Raw genomic sequence first — 24,714 nt, forward strand, 5'->3', positions numbered from 1 at the left:
ATCTACTCTCCTCCTGGATCTGACCATCAGCTTTGCTTACATTTTGAGGTTCAGGGGAACCCAACTTTCCAATAACTGCAGATCCCACAGGTGTGACCCCTAGCTAACAGGCACTTATGTCATATATACTCATGACTTTACTCTTGCTGGAGGGATACTACTATGCTTTATATAGTACTACAGGTAAACTGCCAAACCAAAAGTTGCAAAATCATATTTTTATTTTTTTATTATTTGCAATGTCTGCAGTCTCTTATAGCAAATGCAAAACTCCTCATGCCCTGTAATCTGCATAAAAAAATCTAACCACACTGGCATTGCAATTTCAAGTGACAAGCCCAGAGGTATACCAAATGCCAAGCCTGCCCCTCTCACCTGTACTGCCTGACGGTCAGGACGTCACTGGGGCCGCTGCTGAACCCCGGCAGGTGGCTGGATAGGTAGTCATTTAATTTGTGCTCGTCAAACTTGTGCTTGTCTCTGACGGCGCTGGTGTCTGCTTCCATCGTCACCTTCTCTGCACCAAACGTGTGTGTAAAGTCCAGTCTCGTAACCGCACCTTTAGACTTTCGCACCTTTACTGTTTGTTTTGCTTTAGTTTGTCAATAAAGTTTGTGAATAAAAAAATTACGTGTTTACGTCACGCTTCATTCTGTAAATAAGGAGGAAGTAGTGAGGCGGTTCAGCGTCCATATTGGAAACTGGCAGGCTCCCCACCGGTATCAGAAATGTGTACTTCTGCCGTTCGCCTGTTGAAATGAGGAAATGCTTATATTAAAAACCATTAAATGTGTCTGTCCTAGTGTAAGCAATGTGATGCCACTTCTAATAAAGTTTCTCATAGTAGCTATAGTCTTATAAATCCATTATATCAGTCACACACTACCTACTGCTGCCCCACCTGCAGTCCTCTTACAGAACTACAACTCCCAGCAAGCCATGGCTGGCCGACAGACTGCAAGCCTGCTGGGAGATGTAGTTTAACACCCGCAGGACGGATCCTTCCTCTTCCTGTCTGCAGACGTGTCTCTAAGCGGCAGTGACTAATTCGGAGCATCCATAGACTGCAGCAGCTGGCAGTGCCATGGCTACTGACAGTGTGGTAGAGGGGCTGCGGGCCAGGGTCCGGGAGCTAGAAGAGGAGCTGAACAGGGTCAGGAGGCATGAAACCCACAGAGCTAAGATTGAGAAGATGAGTGCGGAGGTGGTGGACTCCAACCCGTACAGGTGGGTGCTCCTGCTGGCAGTATGGGCAGTAGGTGGGCATGACAAGTAATACCACACTGAGACACATGGCACTAGGTACTGATAGATTCCTGGGTTACAGGAGGTAGTAGTGTGTGCGGCAAGTAGTCTGCACCCAGCTGGCAGTCACCCAGTATGGGCAGTAGGTGGCATGAAAAGTAATATTACATTGAGACACATGGCACAGGGTACTGATAGATTCCTGGCTTACAGGAGGTAGTAGAAGTGTGCAGCAAGTAGTCTGCACCCAGCTGCCAGTCACCCAGTATGGGCAGTAGGTGGCATGAAAAGTAATACTACATTGAGACACATGGGACTAGGTAGGTACTGATAGATTTCTGGCTTACAGGAGGTAGTAGAAGTGTGCGGCAAGTAGTCTGCACTCAGCTGGCAGTTACCCAGTATGGGCAGTAGGTGGCATGAAAAGTAATACTACATTGAGACACATGGCACTGGGTACTGATAGATTTCTGGGTTTTAGGAGGTAGTAGTGTGCGGTAAGTAGTCTGCACCCAGCTGGTAGTCACCCAGTATGGGTAATAGGTGGGTATGACAAGTAATATCACACTCAGACACATGGCACTGGGTACTGATAGATTTCTGGGTTACAGGAGGTAGTAGTGACGTGCGGAAAGTAGTCTGCACCCAGCTAGTAGTCGCCCAGTATGGTCAGTAGGTGGCATGACTAGTAATACCACATTGAGGTACATGGCACTGGGTACTGATAGATTTCTGGGTTACAGGAGGTAGTAGTGATGTGGCAAGGAGTCTGCCATCTTTGACTTGCCCCTTAGCTGTCATTTAATTTTTGGGAATGTGGCACTATTTATGATGCAGAAATGATGTAAAATGGTGCAGATGATCACAGCAGACACAGGCGGTCTGTACCAAAGCGGTTTTGGTTTGATGCGTGATGCATTTACTGGTTTGTACAGTTTTAGGGCGGCTGCACACGCTGCTGATTTTGTTGCAGAGATTTCGGAGACTGAAAATCAGTTTCGTTCATCTGAATGGGGCTTCTAGAAATCCATGTGCTTTCAGTCAAAAAAATTCTGATGAATGGAACTGTTTTTCAGTGAAAGAAAATTCTGCAAGGCACCCTTAGATCAGCAGCATGGCACCTTTAAGGGTGCAGTCACACATGGTGGTCACCACCAACACACCTGCTCTGCATTCTGCCACAGCATCACTGTCGTCTTTGATGGTTTATCAAAGTGAAGGAACTGAGGGGCACATATAGGGAGATAAGAGACAAGCTGAGAAACTTGGATATGGAGGTTGCCAGCAGAGATGAGTCCAATGACTCCAGGCATGCGCCAATTGCACTGATCAGGCGAAGACCACATATCTTGCTTCAGACAATGGAGGTAGAAACATTAAGGCCTCATACACAAGAACATATTTTCTTTCCGTGTCCATTCCATTTATTATTTTTTTTTTGCAGAACCATTCATTTCAATGGGTCCGCAAAAAAGTTACTCCATGTGCATTCAGTTTCCATATGTCCGTTCCGCAAAGAAACAGAACAAGTCCTATTATTGTCTGCATTACGGACAAGGATTGGACTGTTCTATTAGGGGCCAGCTGTTCCGTTCCGCAAAATACGGAATGCACATGGCAGTCATCCGTATTTTTTGCAAATCTGTGTTTTGCAGACCGCAAAATACATACAGTGGTGTGCATGGGCCCTGAGCATGTTATCAGTGATTTCTGCATAAAGACTCAGATTCAAACTAGAATAGGATTGGACATTTCCGGATGTTATAAAGCCATTAGTCGGCAGATAAGAGCCAGGTCCCACTACACCTGCTTCAACTTATCACATTAATGCCTCATTCACACGTCAGTGTTTGGTCAGTGATTTCCATCAGTAATTTTGAGCCAACAACAGGTGTGGCTGTAAACACAGACCAGGTGGAGAACTTTCCCTAAGGCCCCATGCACACGGCCGTGTTTCACAGCCGTGTGCGGGCCGTGGAACCGCGGCCTGGATCCCTCCTGAGAGCAGGAGCGCACGGCGTCACTGGTTGCTATGACGCCGTGCGCTCCCTGCTGCCGGCACAGTACAGTAATACACTGGTATAGATCATACCAGTGTATTACTGTATTGCGGCGGCAGCAGGGAGCGCACGGCGTCATAGCAACCAGTGACGCCGTGCGCTCCTGCTCTCAGGAGGGATCCAGGCCGCGGTTCCACGGCCCGCACACGGCTGTGAAACACGGCCGTGTGCATGGGGCCTTATACTTTGTCTGTGGAGGCTCCAGTCCTGGTTTTGGCTCACAATCACTGATGGAAAACACTGACCAAAACACTGGATGTGTGAATGAGGCTTAATGGGTGAGATTTATCAAAACTGATGTAAAAAACAAACAAAAAACTGGCTTAGTTGCCCATAGCAACCAATCAGATTCCATCTTTCATTTTCCAAAGGAGCTCTGAAAGATGGAAGGTGGAATCTGATTATCTGATTGGTTGCTATGGGCGGCTCAGCCAGTTCTACTTTATACCAGTTTGATAAATCTCCAATGTCTCTGCTCTCATGCACACGACCGTATGTATACGCAAAACACAGATCCGCAAAGAATACGGATGACATCCGTGTGACTTCCGTGTTGCATCTGTTTTTTTTTTGTTTTTTTTTGCGGATCCATTGTAACAATGCCTATTCCTTGTTCACCAAACGGGCTATGGAATGGAAGTATGGACAGGGGACCCATTGAAATTAATGTGCCCGCATCCGATCTGCAAAAAAAATGTGGATCGGATGTGGACCACACATAGGGTCGTGTGAATGGGGCCTTAAAGAGGACTTTCACAGCTCCTGTCTTGTCGAAGTAAAAACTTCATTTGAATCCCCCATGAAATAACAATTCTGGTTCTTCACTGTGCCATTCGTCTGTTAATCCTCCTAAAAATGTATGCATAAATTGGCATACATTCTCTTTGTCAAATAGATGTGTTCTTGCACTGACGCGATAGTAGGGACAGGCTCTCACGTGGTTGTAAACGTAGTATGAATAACTGAGGAATGGCACAACACAAAGATCTCCAGAATTTTGGTTTCATTGCATATACAGACAATGACTAAAACAGACATGTCAGGAGAATTGACAGGCTTAGAGCTTATCTGCACATGGTACCGTATAGGACTATGGGCACTGTGTTACAGCCATGGGCACAAGGAGTAGAACATTTTTCCAGGACTAACACATGGATGACGTATCCTTAGGCTATTAAGAGACCCTTAATATAAGGGACAGGTCAGCAGTGTTTAATTGGGCTATCCAGCCTTTTAAAATTGATGGCCGATCCTTAGGAGAGACCATCATATCAGATCGGTGGGGGTCCGACTGTAGGGGCTGCAGCACTCGTGTGAGCTTTATAGCCTCCTCAGTGTTTAGATTGGTTTGGGCTGTTCTTAATTCCAAATGTTGTACTTTTTGGCGCGTCCCATACTGTAAAAATATATTAACACCTTGTTAATGTTTTATCTATTTTGAGCGGATTTTTTATTTTATTTTTTCATAGCCGCTTGATGGCTTTGAAGCGAATGGGAATTGTCCAAGATTACGAGGTAAGAGATCATTCAGAATAATACATTTATCAGATTTCCAGGATTTTACATTGATAGCCTACCCCTAGGATGTGTAATCTATGGAGGGTCGACTCCTGGGGCCCCCACAGGAGTGCTGTGCCATAACGTACCCAACACAGCCCAAATACTGTATATCCTTTTATCAGTACTGTGTTCTGCTGAACCCCAGGACCCCTGCCATGTCTAGATCACACATCGGGCAGCTTATTTTTTTATACTGTTAGTTCACAATTTCAATTTTTCTCAGTCCTTCAATTGTAATATCATTAAAGGGGTTCTACAGTTTGTTTTAACTGATGATCTATCCTCTGGATAGACCATCAGCATCTGACTGGCGGGGTCCGACACCCGGGACCCCTGGCGATCAGCTGTTTGAGAAGGCAGTGGCGCTCCAACAGCGCCGCGGCCTTCTCACTGTTTGCCGCTGGCCCAGTGATGTCACGACTAGTATCAACTGGCCTGGGCGGGGCTAAGCTCCATTCAAGTGAACAGAGTTTAGCCCCGCCCAGGCCAGTTAATACTAGTCGTGATGTCACTGGGCCAGCGGTAAACAGTGAGAAGGCCGCGGCGCTGCTGGAGAGCCGCTGCCTACAAACAGCTGATCGGTGGTGGTCCCGGGTGCCGGACCCCCGCCGGTCAGATGCTAATGATCTATCCAGAGGATAAATCATCAGTTTAAACAAGCTGCAGAACCCCTTTAAGTGAATAGTTCTGAATTTGGTTGTAATGAAATGTCATTTTTAATATCTGACCTAGAAAATCCGTACATATACAGTGGCAGTAGTGGGAGTCGGTGGTGTCGGCAGCGTCACAGCAGAAATGCTGACAAGATGTGGAATTGGTAAGGTAATACAGATTTTTCAACCAATTTTAATTACATACAGTAGTTGTTTTTTTTCATGTGATCTTTTGTTATTATAATTAGGTTTATTGTCTCCAGTAGTACATTATGGGTACAGAGTGCTGGAATTAATTTGTTTAACCCTTAAAAACAGACTGTTTTGACATCCGCATTGTAATAAAAAAAATAAATAAAAATACTGTATAAGTTGAGGGAGATTTATCAAAACTGGTCTAAAGGAAAACTGGCGTAGTTGCCCATAGCAGCCAATCACATTCCACCTTTCATTTTCCAAAGTAGCACTAAAAAATAAAAGTTTAAATCTGGTTGGTCACTATGCGCAACTAGACTTTTGAAAAGTCTCCCCCATTTTGGCCCACCCTCTTTTCATATGGGATCCAGTGTGGAAACCTGCATGTACCATCCATTCAAATAGGGTAAAGTTAGTAAATTCACTCTAGGAGTAAGAAATGTCAGTCAGCTGCTTCTAAGCCCTGCAGGGTACTGCTTTAAAACAAACATCTGGATCTGAATTCTTTTGTAATTGCATGTAATTAAAAATTTAGCATAGCCACTAAAATGTATCTGTATAGCGTCACCTGCAGTTTTTTCCCCACTTATTTCTTTGACCTGCTCACTGAGATGGCCGCACATGCTCAGTTTCATCTTTCAACTGCCTCCTGAGCTGTCATAGGTAGAGCTGAGACACGCCCCCTTAGCTGCAGCAGAAAAGACACTCCCCTTCAGCTGTCAGTTTGATATAAATCTAGCAGAGCATTGAAAGGGGAGATCTCTGGACCCATGTGAGGTACAGGGCTGGTTCTAGCTTTGTTAGAAAGAGATTGCCATGTACAGGTCCTTCTAAAAAAATTAGCATATTGTGATAAAGTTCATTATTTTCTCTAATGTACTGATAAACATTAGACTTTCATATATTTTAGATTCATTACACACCAACTGAAGTAGTTCAAGCCTTTTATTGTTTTAATATTGATGATTTTGGCATACAGCTCATGAAAACCCAAATTTCCTATCTAAAAAAATTAGCATATTTCATCCGACCAATAAAAGAAAAGTGTTTTTAATACAAAAAAAGTCAACCTTCAAATAATTATGTTCAGTTATGCACTCAATACTTGGTCGGGAATCCTTTTGCAGAAATCACTGCTTCAATGCGGCGTGGCATGGAGGCAATCAGCCTGTGGCACTGCTGAGGTGTTATGGAGGCCCAGGATGCTTCGATAGCGGCCTTAAGCTCATCCAGAGTGTTGGGTCTTGTGTCTCTCAACTTTCTCTTCCCAATATCCCACAGATTCTCTATGGGGTTCAGGTCAGGAGAGTTGGCAGGCCAATTGAGCACAGTAATACCATGGTCAGTAAACCATTTACCAGTGGTTTTGGCACTGTGAGCAGGTGCCAGGTCGTGCTGAAAAATGAAATCTTCATCTCCATAAAGCTTTTCAGCAGATGGAAGCATGAAGTGGTCCAAAATCTCCTGATAGCTAGCTGCATTGACCCTGCCCTTGATAAAACACAGTGGACCAACACCAGCAGCTGACATGGCACCCCAGACCATCACTGACTGTGGGTACTTGACACTGGACTTCAGGCATTTTGGCATTTCCCTCTCCCCAGTCTTCCTCCAGACTCTGGCACCTTGATTTCCGAATGACATGAGCAACAGTCCAGTGCTGCTTCTCTGTAGCCCAGGTCAGGCGCTTCTGCCGCTGTTTCTGGGGAATGCGGCACCTGTAGCCCATTTCCTGCACACGCCTGTACACGGTGGCTCTGGATGTTTCTACTCCAGACTCAGTCCACTGCTTCCGCAGGTCCCCCAAGGGCTGGAATCGGTCCTTCTCCACAATCTTCTTCAGGGTCCGGTCACCTCTTCTCGTTGTGCAGCGTTTTCTGCCACACTTTTTCCTTCCCACAGACTTCCCACTGAGGTGCCTTGATACAGCAGTCTGGGAACAGCCTATTGGTTCAGAAATTTCTTTCTGTGTCTTACCCTCTTGCTTGAGGGTGTCAATGATGGCCTTCTGGACAGCAGTCAGGTCGGCAGTCTTACCCATGATTGCGGTTTTGAGTAATGAACCAGGCTGGGAGTTTTTAAAAGCCTCAGGAATCTTTTGCAGGTGTTTAGAGTTAATTAGTTGATTCAGATGAATAGGTTAATAGCTCGTTTAGAGAACCTTTTCATGATATGCTAATTTTTTTAGATAGGAATTTTGGGTTTTCATGAGCTGTATGCCAAAATCATCAATATTAAAACAATAAAAGGCTTGAACTACTTCAGTTGTGTGTAATGAATCTAAAATATATGAAAGTCTAATGTTTATCAGTACATTACAGAAAATAATGAACTTTATCACAATATGCAATTTTTTTAGAAGGACCTGTACTAGATCATGTCTGATTTTCATTTTTCACATTAGTCATGAGATAACCCCTTTAAAGAGACAATGGTGGAGATTTATTAGTACTGGCGTTTTCTACGCCAGTCTTCATATGGCCTGCGCCGGAGGATGGATTCACCGGGGTCACGTGTGATTCTTTTCTTTCTTTCCTCCTTCCAGCTGCTGCTGTTTGACTATGATAAGGTGGAGTTGGCCAATATGAACAGACTCTTCTTCCAGCCACATCAGGCTGGGCTTAGCAAAGTGGAGGCAGCTGAGCACACACTGAGGTAAGGCACGATTCAGTTTGGGGCAGTGTGCGCCTGAGGCTTCCGTCTGTGGAAGATGCATTTAATGGATCTCTGTCCCCCATAGATGGCTATGCTTAAAAAAATAAAATATCTAAATGTCACTGTATGGAATAGCGAAGGCTGTGAATTTTTCACCTGATGAAGGCCACCAGAACACTATATTGGGCTCTGTTGGTATAAGGTGTGCCTAAGGTATACAATATATATATTTTTTTTTTTTTTGGGGGGGGGGCGAAATATATCTCCTTAGGGAGATAGTGCCTTAATCAGCGTTAGGAGACCTATAGGCCATACATGCTACTCTGGAATTCTGGGAAGAAAGGGATGCAAATGGGATCTTAACAAGCTCTGCCTCTAATGCCACCTGATGTAAGTAAGCTATCCTACAAGTCAGTGTTCATCACTTTAAATAGGCCTTGAGACATGATTCGGACACTAAGTAAGCCAGCACCTCATCTGCAGGCAGCTGTTTCGGGGTGATTTCCCCTCATCAGTGCAGAGCAGAGAGTATTGGCTTAACTGGGTGAGAGGCCTAAGTCAGGATTTGAGGGGTACTATCTTTCGTTGTGGAGAGGGCGCCTTAATCGGCATGAGGAGACTTAAAGGGATTGTTCAAGTTATTTTTTTGTTCTTTGTATGTTTTTAACTAATCAAATGTAAAGGCTTTACCATGCACTTACTTTATCTCCAGTTGCTGCTTTATCAGATTTCACTGAGGGTCACATAACCTGTGATGGAGGGGCAGAGATTGTTGTTCTTGCAGATAAACAAAGGGCCAGAAGAGAACCAGGGAAATGAGGAGATATAACTTTTTTTGTTTGCCTAAAACTTGCTTAGCTTAGGCTACTTTCACACTTGCGTTCAGAGCGGATCCGTCTGGTGTCTGAACAGATGGATCCGCTCCTATAATGCAGACGATGGGATACGTTCAGAACGGATCCGTCTGCATTATAGTTTAGAAAAAATTCTAAGTGTGAAAGTTGCTCAGACGGATCCGTCCAGACTTTACATTGAAAGTCAATGGGGGATGGATCCGTTTGAAAATTGAGCCATATTGTGTCAACTTCAAACGGATCCGTCCCCATTGACTTACATTGTAAGTCTGGACGGATCCGCACGCCTCCGCACAGAGGACAAACGGTGCCAGACTGATGCACTCTGAGCGGATCCGCATCCACTCAGAATGCATTAGGGCAGTATGGATCCGTTCAGGGCCGCTTGTGAGAGCCTTCAAACGGAGCTCACAAGCAGAGCCCCGAACGCTAGTGTGAAAGTAGCATTAGTTATATATTGCTGACCATCACTGCTATATTTTTATTTATTTTTTTTATAACTCTAACAACCCCTTTAAACAATGTACACTACAGACAAAGTTTGAAAAGTCCCTTGCTATAGAGAGATGCAGTTTTTTTCCTGTCCTTGGCTATACCTTTTAATTGTAGATGGGTAGAAGAGAGCTCCTTATCTACAGTCATTTCCTGATATCCGATTATTTTCTTCCTTGCAGGAATATAAATCCTGACGTCCAGTTTGAAGTTCATAACTATAACATCACAACCATAGACAACTTTCAGCACTTCATGGATAGAATAAGGTAAATAGATCTTCCTGATGTAACAAACAGCCAGATAAGACATACAGGGCGCAGTGCTTAGATGCTTCTGCCAGCCTGAAATACTTTGAATGGAGTGCCAGTCCAGCATGCATGCGGCCGCTCAATTCAGACCTCTCTTCAAAGCGGTGAGGAGGAATGACAGCCTTGGGGCCACAGTCCTAGTAAGTGGTTGAGCCCCTGGCAATAATTCTTTTATCACAAATTTCATTTGTGAGAAAAACCTTTACAGAGCAGCAGGATCAATTTTATTAAACCAGGCAACTGTAGGGTTGATTCTGATTAAAACAATAACTGTCTTGCAAAAATGGTTGCGGCTGTTAAATAGCAGATGTGGATCCACTGTGTCTCCTGAACAGATTTGACTTGGGACTGCTTCTAAGGGAATTATCTTAGTGGCCCCCTTGGTCTTCACCTTTTAAACCCTATACAGGGATCTGTACTCCACTGCAGGGGAACCACCAGGCCACTACCTCTTGGATTAGCTTGTGTTCGATAGATCCACAGGGTCAAAAAGCTCTGGTACAGAACACAGAGGGATCGGGCAAAACCGTATTCAAGGAAAAAGCCTAGGTCAGGACAGGCAGAGTTCTTGCAATCTGAAGTCGGATCAGCGGTCAGGGCAGGCAGATCAGGATTAATATGGAGGTCAGGTAGAAGATGGTACACAGAAGACAATCCCTTGAAAGTTTTTTTTTCTTTTTCTTTTTTTTTTCTTCCAATCTTAGCAAAGGGGGATTACAAGAAGGAGAACCAGTAGACCTTGTACTTAGCTGTGTCGACAACTTTGAAGCACGCATGGCAATTAACACTGTAAGTAGAATTTCACCCTTTTCACAGTAGATTTTGTAATACTGAATAAACCTACAATGTAGCACATTGACAGAGGGGATTGTAAGATGCCAAGAAGACGTTTTCAGGTACTCGGACATAATAAGAGAGGACAAGAAAATGTTTTTCCAGTTTGGGGCAGATCTGACCATTAAAGTGAACCCCATGTTTGGTCAAAACAATGGAAGAATATAAACTAAGGCATTTCAATGCTGTGTATAGAGTGTAACACAGATGCAGTTATCATCTGTATCACAGCCACAACATCCAGAGGACAATTGAGTAGAACTTTGATCTTTACTATAGTGTCCTATAATGATCTTAGATCAGTTAGTGCCTCATAGGTACAGATCACCTGCCCCCAACTATGGTACAAGACCAAAATGACAGCGAAAATCCAAGCAACAGAGGAGAAATCACTGTTAGAAATCGAGTCGGGAAGAATAGTGGGTAAAACCTGTTTTTACTTTCAGCTGCATTCACAGCATCCCAATTTCTATCAGTGATATCTTCCCTTGTACTGAACATTTTGCGGTCATCCTGGTATTGTCTGGAAGCCTGGAATGCCAGCTTTCAAGACCAGTTGCATGTTTCTAGCTGCTACCATTCCGGAGGTACAGCATATAAAGCAGCCCTCCCCCTCCAGTTAGCTACTTTTCCCACTGCTGGAGCTGGACTCCGGCAAAACAGTTAGGTGGTTAATCCCTTTTACCTCTGATTTTCTGCGGTTGTGTGTCTTTTTCAATTCAATAGCACTGCCAGGCTTCTAAGGCTTATGTTCAGTGTCTATGAAAAGACTGTACAAAGTGGTAACAGAGAGCAGCAGAAGAGAACATCTCTGCGGAGGAATCACACAAAACAATAGACTCCAGAGAGTCCAGAGAGCAATAGCCGAGAACAGAGTGTGCACAGTAGCAGCCTCCGCCATTCTGTACATGCAAGGAGAAAAACGCTCAGACTTGAGGGCTGGTTGGAAATTTTGAGATACCTGAGACGATATGGAGTGGTGAAACAAAATACAAATTTTTTTTTTCTGCATTTATCTGAGAGAACTGTGAATCATTACTTAGTTATTTGTATCTTTTTTTCCATAATTACGGGAAAGATTAAGAGACTTGTAGTGGCTTATTTTAGGGTGTGCTCTGTATGTTTTTATTTTTATATATATATATATATATATACACACACACACACACAGAGTACAGACCAAAAGTTTGGACACCTTCTCATTCAAAGAGTTTTTTCTTTATTTTCATGACTATGAAAATTGTAGATTCACACTGAAGGCATCAAAACTATGAATTAACACATGTGGAATTATATACATAACAAAAAAGTGTGAAACAACTGAAAATATGTCAAATTGTGAAATAGTGGTTCAGGGAGCATGAGACATCATTTTCACACATGGATTGGCCACCACAGTGTCCAGACCTTAACCCAATTGAGGATCTTTGGGATGTGCTGGAGAAGGCTTTGCGCAGCAGTCAGACTCAACCATCATCAATGCAAGATCTTGGTGAAAAATTAATGCAACACTGGATGGAAATAATTCTTGTGACATTAAAGGAGCTTATCGAAACTATGCCACAGTGAATACGTGCCGTAATCAAAGCTAAAGGTGGTCCACGAAATGTTAGAGTGTGTGACCTTTTTTTTTTTTTGTGGCAACTTTTTTTTTTTTTTTTTTTTTTTTGGGACAGGCAGTGTATTTCTGGTGTTATTTAGACCACTTTTCTGTTGGAAAAGTCCCACATTTTTGTGCAAAACTGGCAGAGTATTAATAAATGTTCTATCGCGCCCCCCCCCCCCAAGGTCTTTTCAACTTTCATTTGAGACCTGTTAGAAGTTAAGTCAGTGCACACAGAGGGTATCCTCATTTCAGTCGGTAAGTTCTGACTCGGACGCCATAGCCCTGCTATTACCAGTAATGTATACTTCAGCATTCATTTGTTTGTCTTTTTTAGATTTATCATCTGATTTCTTTTTATTTTTTTCTGTCTACTAGGCTTGCAATGAACTTGGACAGATCTGGATGGAGTCTGGAGTCAGTGAGAATGCAGTGTCTGGACACATTCAGCTTATTAAACCTGGGGAAACAGCCTGCTTTGCGGTATTTGTTTCTCTATATTTAACGTGTAGTCATCTTCTGTTTTAGAAAGTAACCTTTGCAGTATTTGGGATATTTTATTTGCTTAATGGTATTTGATTCTCTAAATTTAACCTGTAGTGATCTACTGTTTTAGAAAGAGATCTCTGCCTATTCAGCTTTTTTTCCACATATCTTGTTTCAACAGATTTCTTTTCTGATTGTGCTTACCTGTCCTTGAGAACATAACCGTACTTACTCACAAGCACCACTTTTTATTAAACTATTTGCTTTATTTCTATGGCTTAAAAGTGGTTTTCCATGAAAGAGCAGTTGATGTCTTATCTCAATTTCATCTGCATAGATGTCAAATTAGTAGGCATCTGACCACTAGAATCCCTCAACCCCAAGAATGAGGGTGTCGGATCCCCTATTCCTGGAAGAAAAGTGGAAGCTTTTACTGCATTGCTCTCAAAGCAAAATCTTAACCCAAAGCTGCAGCTTTCTTCAAAGATGAGAAATGTGTTGCCAGTAGAGAGGTATCTCATTGACTTCCATATCTGGCTTATCTTCTGCAGTGTGCACCACCTCTAGTGGTCGCAGCAAACATTGATGAAAAGACATTGAAACGAGAAGGCGTTTGTGCTGCCAGTCTTCCCACCACCATGGGAGTTGTAGCAGGAATACTTGTACAGAACGTACTCAAGTAAGTGTTTGGAAAATGCATGACATGCACGTAAGACTAAGACCTCATGCACACAGCCGTTGTTTGGGTCCACGGACCCATTCACTTCAATGGGGCCGCAAAAGATGTGGACAGCACTCAGTGTGCTGTCCGCATCCGTGGCTCCGTACCGCGGCCCTGCTAAAAAAAAAAAAATAACACGTCCTATTCTTGTTCGGACAAGAATAGGCATTTATATTGCTGCTGCCCGTTCCATTACGCAAATAGCGGAAGGCAACACGGGCTGTTTCTGTTTTTTGCGTTTATACACACTCGCCTAAAGAATTATTAGGAACACCTGTTCTATTTCTCATTAATGCGATTATCTAGTCAACCAATCACATGGCAGTTGCTTCAATGCATGTAGGGTTGTGGTCCTGGTCAAGACAATTTCCTGAACTCCAAACTGAATGTCAGAATGAAAAAGAAAGGTGGGCTACAACAGCAGAAGACCCCACCGGGTACCACTCATCTCCACTACAAATAGGAAAAAGAGGCTACAATTTGCACAAGCTCACCAAAATTGGACTGTTGAAGACTGGAAAAATGTTGCTTGGTCTGATGAGTCTCGATTTCTGTTGAGACATTCAAATGGTAGAGTCCGAATTTGGCGTAAACAGAATGAGAACATGTATCCATCATGCCTTGTTACCACTGTGCAGGCTGGTGGTGGTGGTGTAATGGTGTGGGGGATGTTTTCTGGGCACACTTTAGGCCCCTTAGTGCCAATTGGCCATTGTTTAAATGCCACGGGCTACCTGAGCATTGTTTCTGACCATGTCCATCCCTTCATGACCACCATGTACCCATCCTCTGATGGCTACTTCCAGCAGGATAATGCACCATGTCACAAAGCTCGAATCATTTCAAATTGGTTTCTTGAACATGACAACGAGTTCACTGTACTAAAATGGCCCCCACAGTCACCAGATCTCAACCCAATACAGCATCTTTGGGATGTGGTGGAACGGGAGCTTCGTGCCCTGGATGTGCATCCCTCAAATCTCCATCAACTGCAAGATGCTATCCTATCAATATGGGCCAACATTTCTAAAGAATGCTATCAGCACCTTGTTGAATCAATGCCACGTAGAATTAAGGCAGTTCTAAAGGCAAAAGGGGGTCCAACACCGTATTAGTATGGTGTTCCTAATAATTCTTTAGTTGAGTGTATATACATATATACATACACACACACAGTCATGGCCGTAAATGTTGGCACCCCTGAAATTTTTAAAGAAAATTAAGTATTTCTCCCAGAAAAGTATTGCAGTAACACATGTTTTGCTATACACATGTTTATTCCCTTTGTGTGTATTGGAACAAACCCAAAAAAGGGAGGAAAAAAAGCAAATTGGACATAATGTCACACCAAACTCTAAAAATGGGCTGGACAAAATTATTGGCACCCTTTCAAAATTGTGGATAACTAAGATTGTTTCAAGCATGTGATGCTCCTTTACACTCACCTGGGGCAAGTAACAGGTGTGGGCAAAAAAATCACACATGAAAGATAAAAAGAAGAGAAGTTTACTTAGTCTTTGCATTGTGTGTCTGTGTGCACCACACTAAGCATAGACAACAGAAAGAGGAGAAGAGAAGTGTCTGAGGACTTGGGAACCAAAATTGTGGAAAAATATCAACAATCTCAAGGTTAAAAGTCCATCTCCAGAGATCTAGATTTGCCTTTGTCCACAGTGCGCAACATTATCAAGAAGTTTTCAACCCATGGCACTGTAGCTAATCTCCCTGTGTGTGGACAGAAGAGAAAAATTTATGAAAGGTGTCAACACAGGATAGTCCAGATGGTGCATAAGCAGCCCTAAACAAGTTCCAAAGATATTCAAGCTGTCCTGCAGGCTCAAAGAGCATCAGTGTCGGCGCAAACTATCCGTAAACGTTTAAATGAAATAAAACGCTATGGCAGGAGACCCAGGAGGACCCCACTGCTGCCACAGAGACATAAAAAAGCAAGACTACATTTTGCAAAAATTAACTTGAGTAAGCCAAAATCCTTCAGGGAAAACGTCTTGTGGACAGATGAGACAAAGATAGAGCTTTTTGGTAAAGCACATCATTCTACTGTTTACCAAAAACGGAATGAGGCCTACGAAGAAAAGAACACCGTACCTACAGTGAAATATGGTGGAGGTTCATTGATGTTTTGGGGTTGTTTTGCTGCCTCTGGCACTGGGTGTCTTGAATGTGTGCAAGGCATCATGAAATCTGAGGATTACCAACGGATTTTGGGTCGCACTGTAGAGCCCAGTGCTGGGTTTGCACCCGAGATCTTGGGTCTTCCAGCAGGACAATGAACCCAAACATACGTCAAATAGCACCCAGAAATGGATGACAACAAAGCGCTGGAGAGTTCTGAAGTGGCCAGCAATGAGTCCAAATCTAAATCCCATTAAACACCTGTGGAGAGATCTTAAAATTACTGTTGGGAAAAGGCGCCCTTCCAATAAGAGAGACCTGGAGCAGTTTGCTAAGGAAGAGTGGTCCAAAATTCCGGGTAAGAGGTGTCAGAAGCTTATTGATGGTTATAGGAAGCGACTAATTTCAGTTATTTTTTCCAAAGCGTGTGCAACCAAATATTAAGTTAAGGGTGCCAATAATTTTGTCCAGCCCATTTTTGGAGTTTGGTGTGACATTATGTCCAATTTCCTTATTTTTTTACTCCCTTTTTTGGTTTTGTTCCAATACACACAAAGGGAATATACATGCGTATGTGTTACTGCAATACTTTTCTGTGAGGAATATTTCATTTTCTTGAAAAATTTCAGGGGTGCCAACATTTACGGCCATGACTGTGGATATAATATAGAAAAAAAAAATAAAAAAAATATATATATATATAAAAAATAAATCTATATATTATCTATATCGCACATGGTGTATAGAAGGAAGCCATTGTATTGTTGGGGGAAAAAAGGCATTTATCAAAACTTTTGTAATTTAAAGATGAAGAAACTGCATAAACTATTTAGCCTGTACATTATATAACCATAGTTTTACATGACACGCTATTGAGAAGCATGAAATGATTATATATGAGAACATGGATTAAATAAAGTAGGCGATTAAATAACACGGATACTTTAAAAGAATAAATGATCTTGATCTTGTTTTGTAGATATCTGTTACATTTTGGCACGGTCAGTTATTATCTAGGATACAATGCAATGCAGGATTTTTTCCCTACAATGGCTTTGAAGCCCAACCCATCATGTGATGATAAATATTGCAGACAACAACAGGAGGCATACAAGGTAAGTGCATGTCTGTTTATAAGCCATAGTCAAGTCCAGATTCAAAGATACTTCCAAATGAATCTGCCAGTTCTTCTTTGCAAAATGGTAGCAGGGAAGAGGTGTCTAAATAGGAAAAGCTAGCTGCATTTCTTCAGTGTACACTCTAAAAATATGTAGGTAGTGAGCTCCCCCTAGTGGATGCTGCAGGCAGCCAGAATGTAGTAATACAATTCTATGGAGGTGTGAAGGTAGGCACTATGTTGGTATTGTGGGACACTGTTCTGACGGTATGGTTTGTGGAGTCACTGTTAATAGAGACCCTTTTGCTGATAAATTTAAAACTGTAAAGTTGGTCATACATATTAGATAGCTGTCAGCCTTGTTCAGCTGACGGATCTCTCTCCCGATCCTTTCACACATATGCATGCTCAGCTCGGCCAAACATGCATATGTAGAAAATGTGGAGAGGGGAGAAAGCCACTGCTAGATTCCTCTGGGAGCAGCTTATTGCCCCTCTAGCAAAAAGATCTGGCAGCTGAATCCAATTTACCCAATTCCAATCTTCCCTGGCATCAACCGATCAGGTGAGAGTCGGGAGCCACGATACTTATTAGATAATCAGATGAATCCAATCAAATTAGTGGATTCAGCCAATACAAATCTAATGTGCATGGCCAGCTATAGCTGATTGGAGTCAAACCTATGATCTCAGAATTTTTAGATTCCAGTCAAAACCATCTTGCCTTAGATACATGTGAGAAGATCACATCTATGAAATGTATGAGCAGTGCCAAGGGAGCTTAAAGGCTATGTCCACCTTCAGGGGCAATTTATTTTATTATTGAATTGTAAAAAAATAGATTTGTGTGCATGAGCCCTTAATAATACAATTACCTGTAACCAACAATATAATTATTTTTTTTTTTTAGCTCCGAGAGGCTTCAGAACCAAAGCCTGAGGTGGTAACTGTAGAAGAATCACCAGTTGTGCACGAGGACAATGAATGGGGTAAGGACAGACGCTGTATTTCCACTTCCAAATGCTATCTGAGTGGTGTGAATATAATGTTTACCATGTTTCGAGACATAGAACAATCCCTTTAAAGCCAAAAAGCTATCGCAGACATTGGTAACATATCACTAGGACAGTGATGGCGAACCTATGGCACGGTTGCCAGAGGCGGCACTCAGAGCCCTCTGTGGGCAACCGCACCGCACCCGCACAAAGTCTATGGTGTACCAATATGCCTTAGACTTTTCCTGCCATTCATCAGCGCAGGGTGCGCTATGAACAGCACAGGCAGCGCATTGAATGTAGGCAGGTTATTAGGATATTGGTGTTCAGGTTAAATTGCCGTGTTGGCACTTTGCGATAAATAAGTGGGTTTTGGGTAGCAGTTTGGGCACTCGGTCTCTAAGAGGTTCACCATCACTGCACTAGGATATGCCAGCAAAGTCAGATCGGTACTGGTTTCAGAGATGGGATCCACACTTATCTCCAGAAAGTAAAGGAGAGTGCACTGCGCATATACTGTGTTCTCTCCATTAATTTCTGTGGGAGTTCAGAAATTGGCATGGCAAGCGCGCTCACCTATTTTCAGAAGTCCCATAGAAATTAATGGAGGGCACACCACGCAAGCGCTGCCACGGCTCAATTAACTTCTGTGGGACTGCCAGAGATGGCCGAACCAGCTATTTTCTGTGGCCTTCTCTCCGCTTTGCCTGGGCCATGTGACGTCACGTTCACTGGTAACGTGGTCTAGGCACAGCTCAGCCCCATTGAAGTGAATGAGGCTCAGCATCTATACCAAGCACAGCCGCTGTACAATGGACAGTGCTGTGCTTCGTGAGCTGTGAGAAGGCCACGGTCCTACTGTGCATGCTAGTGCCCCCTCATACAGCTGATCGGCGGGGGTCCCAGGTGTCAGACTGATCACATACTGTTAACCTATCCAGAGGATAGGCCCATCAGTTAAAATTTTTTGGAAAACCCCTTTAAAGGGAACCTGTCATCAACTTTATGCTGCCCATACTAACCACGGCATAAATTGGAGACAGGCGAGTTGTTTTCAGCAGTCTGTCATTTAAAAGTTAAAAGTAAGTGGTTGCCGAGAACAAACATCACAATCATTGGAGACTGGGGCTAGAAAAGAGTCACGGCCACCTGAGAAGAGTCATGGTTACTCATGAATCCCTGCTCTCCATGTCCACCTACTGATGACTAACAGTCTTCTACCTAGTTTTCTCCCTTTCTCTCTGGGAGAGAACTGCCAATCATCAGCAGATGGGTGAGAGAGCAGGAGATTATGAATAACCATTTGACTCTTTGATTTGACTCTTTTCCAGGCCCGAGCTGCAATGATTACAATGCTGGTTCTCAGCAACCACTTACTTTTAGCTCATGGGTGACACACCGCTGAAATCAGCGTGTCTGCAAAAAGTTGATGACAGGTTCCCTTTAATATCCTATGTCCAGTACCATGTTTATGTTTATGTGTTCATATTCTAGGCATTGAACTGGTGTCTGAGATTTCTGAAGAAGAGTTAAAAGAGGCTTCTGGACCAGTCCCTGAGCTGCCAGAGGGGATTACTGTGGCATATACAATTCCTATAACGGTAGGAAAATAATGGTTACCTAGTAAATGGAAGTGCTGGTATTTAAAAATATTGATTGCAGTAGTAGTATCTTGTTCTGGTATTCATTTTGGGCAGTTTTGGCACCAGTACTGCAAATAGAGTTGACTGTATAGTCAACATGGAAGCGAATGGAAGATTTGAATCATTAGAGGTTGTCAAAGTTAATTTTCTTTCTTTTTTTAAGAGGCAGAGGAGCTATTAGAATAAAAGAAATAACACAACAAATTACAACCTTATAGTCACTGGCCTGAACCCCTCCATTCCACCAGCACCACTTCATCTTCCACACCGAGCTCTGTTTGCCTGACTGTAGCGGTGCAGCCAATCGCTAGTCTCAGCGGCCTCCTGCCATATTAGGGTTCTTTCACATGAGTGTATCCTGTGCGTGGAATCCGCTGCGTGAAAGAGAGCCAAGCCCCGTCCCGGACAGCAGAGACACGGAGCTTTAACATGATTGATAATGCTCTTTGCCTCTCTGTGACCTTTTTACTACACGCGAGATAAAGTTGTCACCGTGATTTTGTAGTAAAAGGATCACAGAGAGGCAAAGAGCATTATCAATCATGTTACTGCTTCGTGTCTCTGCTGTCCGGGACGGGGCTTGGCTCTCTCTCACACAGCGGATTCCACGCACGGGATCCGCTCGTGTGAAAGAGCCCTAAGGGTTCATTCAGACGATCGTATATTTGTGTTTGTATCCGTAATTTCAATGGGGCCGCAAAACATGCTGACAGCACATGGTGTGCTGTCCGCACGCGTACTTCCATTCCGTTTTTGCGGCTAAGAATAGGCATTTCTTTCATAGGGCTGGCTGTTCTGCAAAATGAGGAATACACACGGCCGGTATCCGTGTTTTGAAGACCGCAAAACAGATATGGTCGTCTGAATGAGCCCTAAATCTGAGATTAGCATAACACCTATCCTTGTATGTACACTGATAGGGCAAAGACTGTCAATAACTGATGGGACTGCCCGCATGATGACTAAGGGCCCTTTCACACTTGCGTTGTCCGGATCCGGCGTGTCCTCCACCTGCCGGAATTACACGCCGGATCCGGAAAAACGCAAGTGTACTGAAAGCATTTGAAGACGGATCCGTCTTCAAAATGCTTTCAGTGTTACTATGGCAGCCAGGACGCTATTAAAGTCCTGGTTGCCATAGTAGTAGCGGGGAGCGGGGGAGCAGTATACTTACAGTCCGTGCGGCTCCCGGGGCGCTCCAGAATGACGTCAGAGCGCCCCAGGCGCATGGATGACGTGTAAATGCGATCACGTCATCCATGCGCCTGGGGCGCCCTGACGTCACTCTGGAGCGCCCCGGGAGCCGCACGGACGGTAAGTATGCTGCTCCCCCGCTCCCCGCTACACTTTACCATGGCTGCCAGGACTTTAGCGTGCCGGCAGCCATGGTAACCATTCAGAAAAAGCTAAACGTCGTATCCGGCAATGCGCCGAAACGACGTTTAGCTTAAGGCCGGATCCGGATCAATGGGCATTCATTCCGGATCCGGCCTTGCGGCAAGTGTTCAGGATTTTTGGCCGGAGCAAAAAGTACTGCATGCTGCAGTATTTTCTCCGGCCAAAAAACGTTCCGGTCCTGAACTGAAGACATCCTGATGCATCCTGAACGAATTTCTCTCCATTCAGAATGCATTAGGATAATCCTGATCAGGAATGTTCCGGCATAGAGCCCCGACGACGGAACTCTATGCCGGAACCGGCCAACGCAAGTGTGAAAGGGCCCTAAGTACATCATGATTGGGGATTCACTCTGATCAGTTTCTCCTGCTGCCCATAAATCTCACAGCATTTCCAAAGTGACAGATTGAAGGCATCCAATTTGCTAATGTTCACTCGCTTTGGAAATAAAAATCCCACCACCTTGTAATAGTTTAGTACATTTCACCATAATTACAGTATATCATCTCAGATCACCCTCTTTAAAGTAGGTTCTGCGCATGACAGTTAAACACCATAGTCTTGGTCCCATCTTCCTAGTTGCGTGCCTTCTTGGGAAAATATGCAAATGAGCCCCTAGGAGCGATGAAGGCAATGCTGTTGCACCTTGTTGCTCCAGAGGCTCTGCTCACTACCCTTCATGCTGCGCCCCCACCACTGACTGAGAGGACCAGGCAGTAAAGATGTACTCATGCCTGGCCCAGAAATCTTGTGGAAACTTGTTCAGCGCACGCGCTGTACAGGGATGGAGACCATGATGTTCAACTGTTAAGCACACACATCCCAGGCTATAAGGTATTGTTGCACTGTATCTGATGACAGAAGCCATTAAGGACAGATTAAACTTGATTGGAGACCACAATAAAGTACAGAATAATTTCAGCTTCGGGTGGATGGGAGGGGTGCAAATAATAGGCATGCAATTCTACATTTGAAAACTGTCCACCTGCCTCTGAACATTCTTTGGTTCTTCTTACAGAAACCCACATCAGGCACTACAGTGGAGGACACAGATCAGAGTCTGGAGGATCTCATGGCACAAATGAAAAAGATGTAGTACCATCTAATGGTTATTGTTCCCAATTGCTACGAGTCATGTCTATCATTCCCATGTGTCCTAGTGTAATGCTGCCTCCTAGTTCTGCTTTCCTCTTCTGACATCGAACTAAAGGAGTTAGTCCTCCATCAGGTCGTACTTACACTGTACTAATAAATTAAGCATTATTTAAATATATATGTAGTCGTTGTGGTCTTCTGCAATAGAATTCACTCTCATGGATATTCAAGTAAATTGTTCCTGAATTTCTTTTTTTTTCTTTCTAGAAATTATATTTTTGAGTATTAAAACAGTTGCTTACCTTCAATGCATGCCAACACATCAGAAGCTCTTGCTGGTTGGGTTTTACCCCAATTCTTGTTTGGTTTACCGTTTAAGTGGTGATAAGTTTAAAAGCTTAGATTTTGTTGGCCCAACAGTTCAAGACAGATCCACCAAATCCAAGGCCCCTCTACTGGTGTCCAAGTTCGTTGTGGCACTTCTCACATTCATTTCATTGGTAGTCCAAGACTCTTCCTGTTTATCCAGCACTGCTCTCAGATTGGCCGAAGCTGCTCACATGGACAGCAGTAAGTATCTTGAACTATCGATGCAGTGTGCATCAGGTAGTCTAAGAAGTGGCAAGACCATCTTGGATGACAGAAGAGGAACCTAGTATTTGGCCGATTTGTGGCTGAAAAGGAGGGCACAATGTAAATGTAATGTCTTTTCACCAGTTAAAGGGGTTGTCCGGACATACCCTTATTTTCACCCTGGCAGCATCCCTGGGGCTAGCTTTGAAGCATCTCATGCTCAGATGCGCTCCCTTGCCCTGCGCTAAATCGCAGAGGCAAGGGCTCTTTTATTTATCATAACACACTGCCGGGCAGAAACTTCCGCCCGGCAGTGTGTTCGGTGACGCCACCGGCTCTGATGGGCGGGCTTTAGCGCTGCCCTAGCCATTTTACTAGCTAGGGCAGCGCTAAAGCCCACCCATCAGTGCTGGTGACTTCACCGGGCTTCCTGGCAGCCCCATAGAGAGCACCGGTATGTCACCGGAACTCCTAAATATGCCTTTGCCCTGTGCGATTTAGCGCAGGGCAAAGGAGAGCACCGGAGCATGAACTGCTCCGATGCTCAAGTCAGGGGGGGATACCTGGGTGAAAATGGGAGTATGTCCGGGGTCAGCTCTGAACCTGGACAACCCCTTTAATATGAATTTTGTCTTGAACCAGAGCTTCACTTTCAGAATAACCATTTTTTAGAAAAGAGGCCAGAAGAAAAGAAGTATTGCTCACCTCACTGATCCCCAACCACTGCTGTTCTGATAGGGTTTCCGCTGGTCTCCACTTCCTGGTCAGTGCTGTGGCCAATGACTGCCTGAATGCACATTTCCTGTGTATAGAGACAGAACTAGGAAGCAAAGACCAATGGGGCCCCTATAAGTGTCGGAAAAGCAAGCAACAGGGAATCAGTGAGGAGAGTAATGCTGCTTTAATTTTTTTAACCCATTCTGTACCCTTTTCTAAAACATTTTTGTCCTGCCTGACAATTTTTTTTACAATATTAAAACTATTCTCAAAAGTACAATTAACGACTTGCCGACCACCCGTTGACTATATATGTCTGCATTTATCTCTGCAAGGACATTCCTGAAGATCCCTTGCTACTCATGTAGCTGCTGGAGCAGGTAACCAGACCCCATAGAGAAAAGGATAAACTTTTAGTTTTTTACTGTCCCTGCCTTCTCCACCACAGTATACATATCAGGAAACTGCATGTCCCTTTTCCTACTCCAGTCCTAGTGATCATATGATTGTACAAGCAACTGGGAGTTCACAGACTCCGATCAGATCTGCACTGAGGCTCAACAGCCTTGTCAAGCCTCTGGGGGCTGTATTCCCCCTGTAACTGGCACTACTACATCAGACCCATTTTCAGGCAAAAATAGCAATAAAAAAAATTGTAATCTTAAATGCGCTCCAAAAGGTCAAAAATTAGTAAAATAAAAAAGACCAGATAAGGGTACTTTCACACTTGCGGCAGAGTGATCTGGCAAGCAGTTCCATCACTGGAACTGCCTGCCGGATCCGTCAAAACGTATGCCAACTGATGGCATTTGTAAGACTGATCAGGATCCTGATCCATCTTAGGGCTCTTTCACACTTGCGTTGTCCGGATCCGGCGTCTACTCCATTTGCCGGAATTACACGCCGGATCCGTAAAAACACAAGTGAACTGAAAGCATTTGAAGACGGATCCGTCTTCAAAATGCGTTCAGTGTTACTATGGCAGCCAGGACGCTATTCAAGTCCTGGTTGCCATAGTAGTAGTGGGGAGCGGGGGGGCAGTATACTTACAGTCCGTGCGGCTCCCGGGGCGCTCCAGAATGACGTCAGAGCGCCCCATGCGCATGGATGACGTGTCCATGCGATCACGTCATCCATGCGCGTGGGGCGCCCTGACGTCACTCTGAAGCGCCCCGGGAGCCGCACGGACGGTAAGTATACTGCTCCCCCGCTCCCCACTACACTTTACCATGGCTGCCAGGACTTTAGCGTCCTGGCAGCCATGGTAACTATTCAGAAAAAGCTAAACGTCGGAACCGGCAATGCGCCGAAACGACGTTTAGCTTAAGGTCGGATCCGCATTAATGCCTTTCAATGGGCATTAATTCCGGATCCG

At 44.1% G+C, this 24,714-nt stretch overlaps 2 protein-coding genes across 4 annotated transcripts in view; one reads left to right on the plus strand and one right to left on the minus strand.

Annotated features, from left to right (window-relative positions):
• The window catches only part of ACAD11 (acyl-CoA dehydrogenase family member 11), a 125,428-nt gene extending 124,841 nt beyond the window's left edge, over positions 1-587 (minus strand). The window contains exon 1 of the mRNA XM_044295835.1: positions 376-587. Within this exon, the coding sequence (XP_044151770.1) occupies positions 376-506 (131 nt within the window). The 5' untranslated portion in view covers positions 507-587. The remainder of the gene's footprint in view (positions 1-375) is intronic.
• UBA5 (ubiquitin like modifier activating enzyme 5) overlaps positions 1-22,227 on the plus strand; it is an 80,938-nt gene extending 58,711 nt beyond the window's left edge. Inside the window, exons 1-12 of one of the 3 annotated variants that reach the window (XM_044295837.1) lie at positions 1,004-1,227; positions 4,775-4,820; positions 5,598-5,687; positions 8,259-8,368; positions 9,897-9,983; positions 10,730-10,814; positions 12,841-12,945; positions 13,500-13,627; positions 16,782-16,917; positions 17,829-17,907; positions 19,408-19,514; positions 21,973-22,227. In XM_044295837.1, the coding sequence (XP_044151772.1) occupies positions 1,085-1,227; positions 4,775-4,820; positions 5,598-5,687; positions 8,259-8,368; positions 9,897-9,983; positions 10,730-10,814; positions 12,841-12,945; positions 13,500-13,627; positions 16,782-16,917; positions 17,829-17,907; positions 19,408-19,514; positions 21,973-22,050 (1,194 nt within the window). In that variant the 5' untranslated portion in view covers positions 1,004-1,084 and the 3' untranslated portion in view covers positions 22,051-22,227. Of the gene's footprint in view, positions 1-1,003; positions 1,228-4,772; positions 4,821-5,597; positions 5,688-8,258; positions 8,369-9,896; positions 9,984-10,729; positions 10,815-12,840; positions 12,946-13,499; positions 13,628-16,781; positions 16,918-17,828; positions 17,908-19,407; positions 19,515-21,972 lie in introns of those variants that run through there. The other 2 variants (XM_044295838.1, XM_044295839.1) reach the window with 2 other exon arrangements.
• Positions 22,228-24,714: the final 2,487 nt, after the last annotated feature.

The sequence above is a fragment of the Bufo gargarizans genome, chromosome 5, assembly GCF_014858855.1.
Source record: "Bufo gargarizans isolate SCDJY-AF-19 chromosome 5, ASM1485885v1, whole genome shotgun sequence".
Lineage (NCBI taxonomy): Eukaryota > Metazoa > Chordata > Amphibia > Anura > Bufonidae > Bufo > Bufo gargarizans.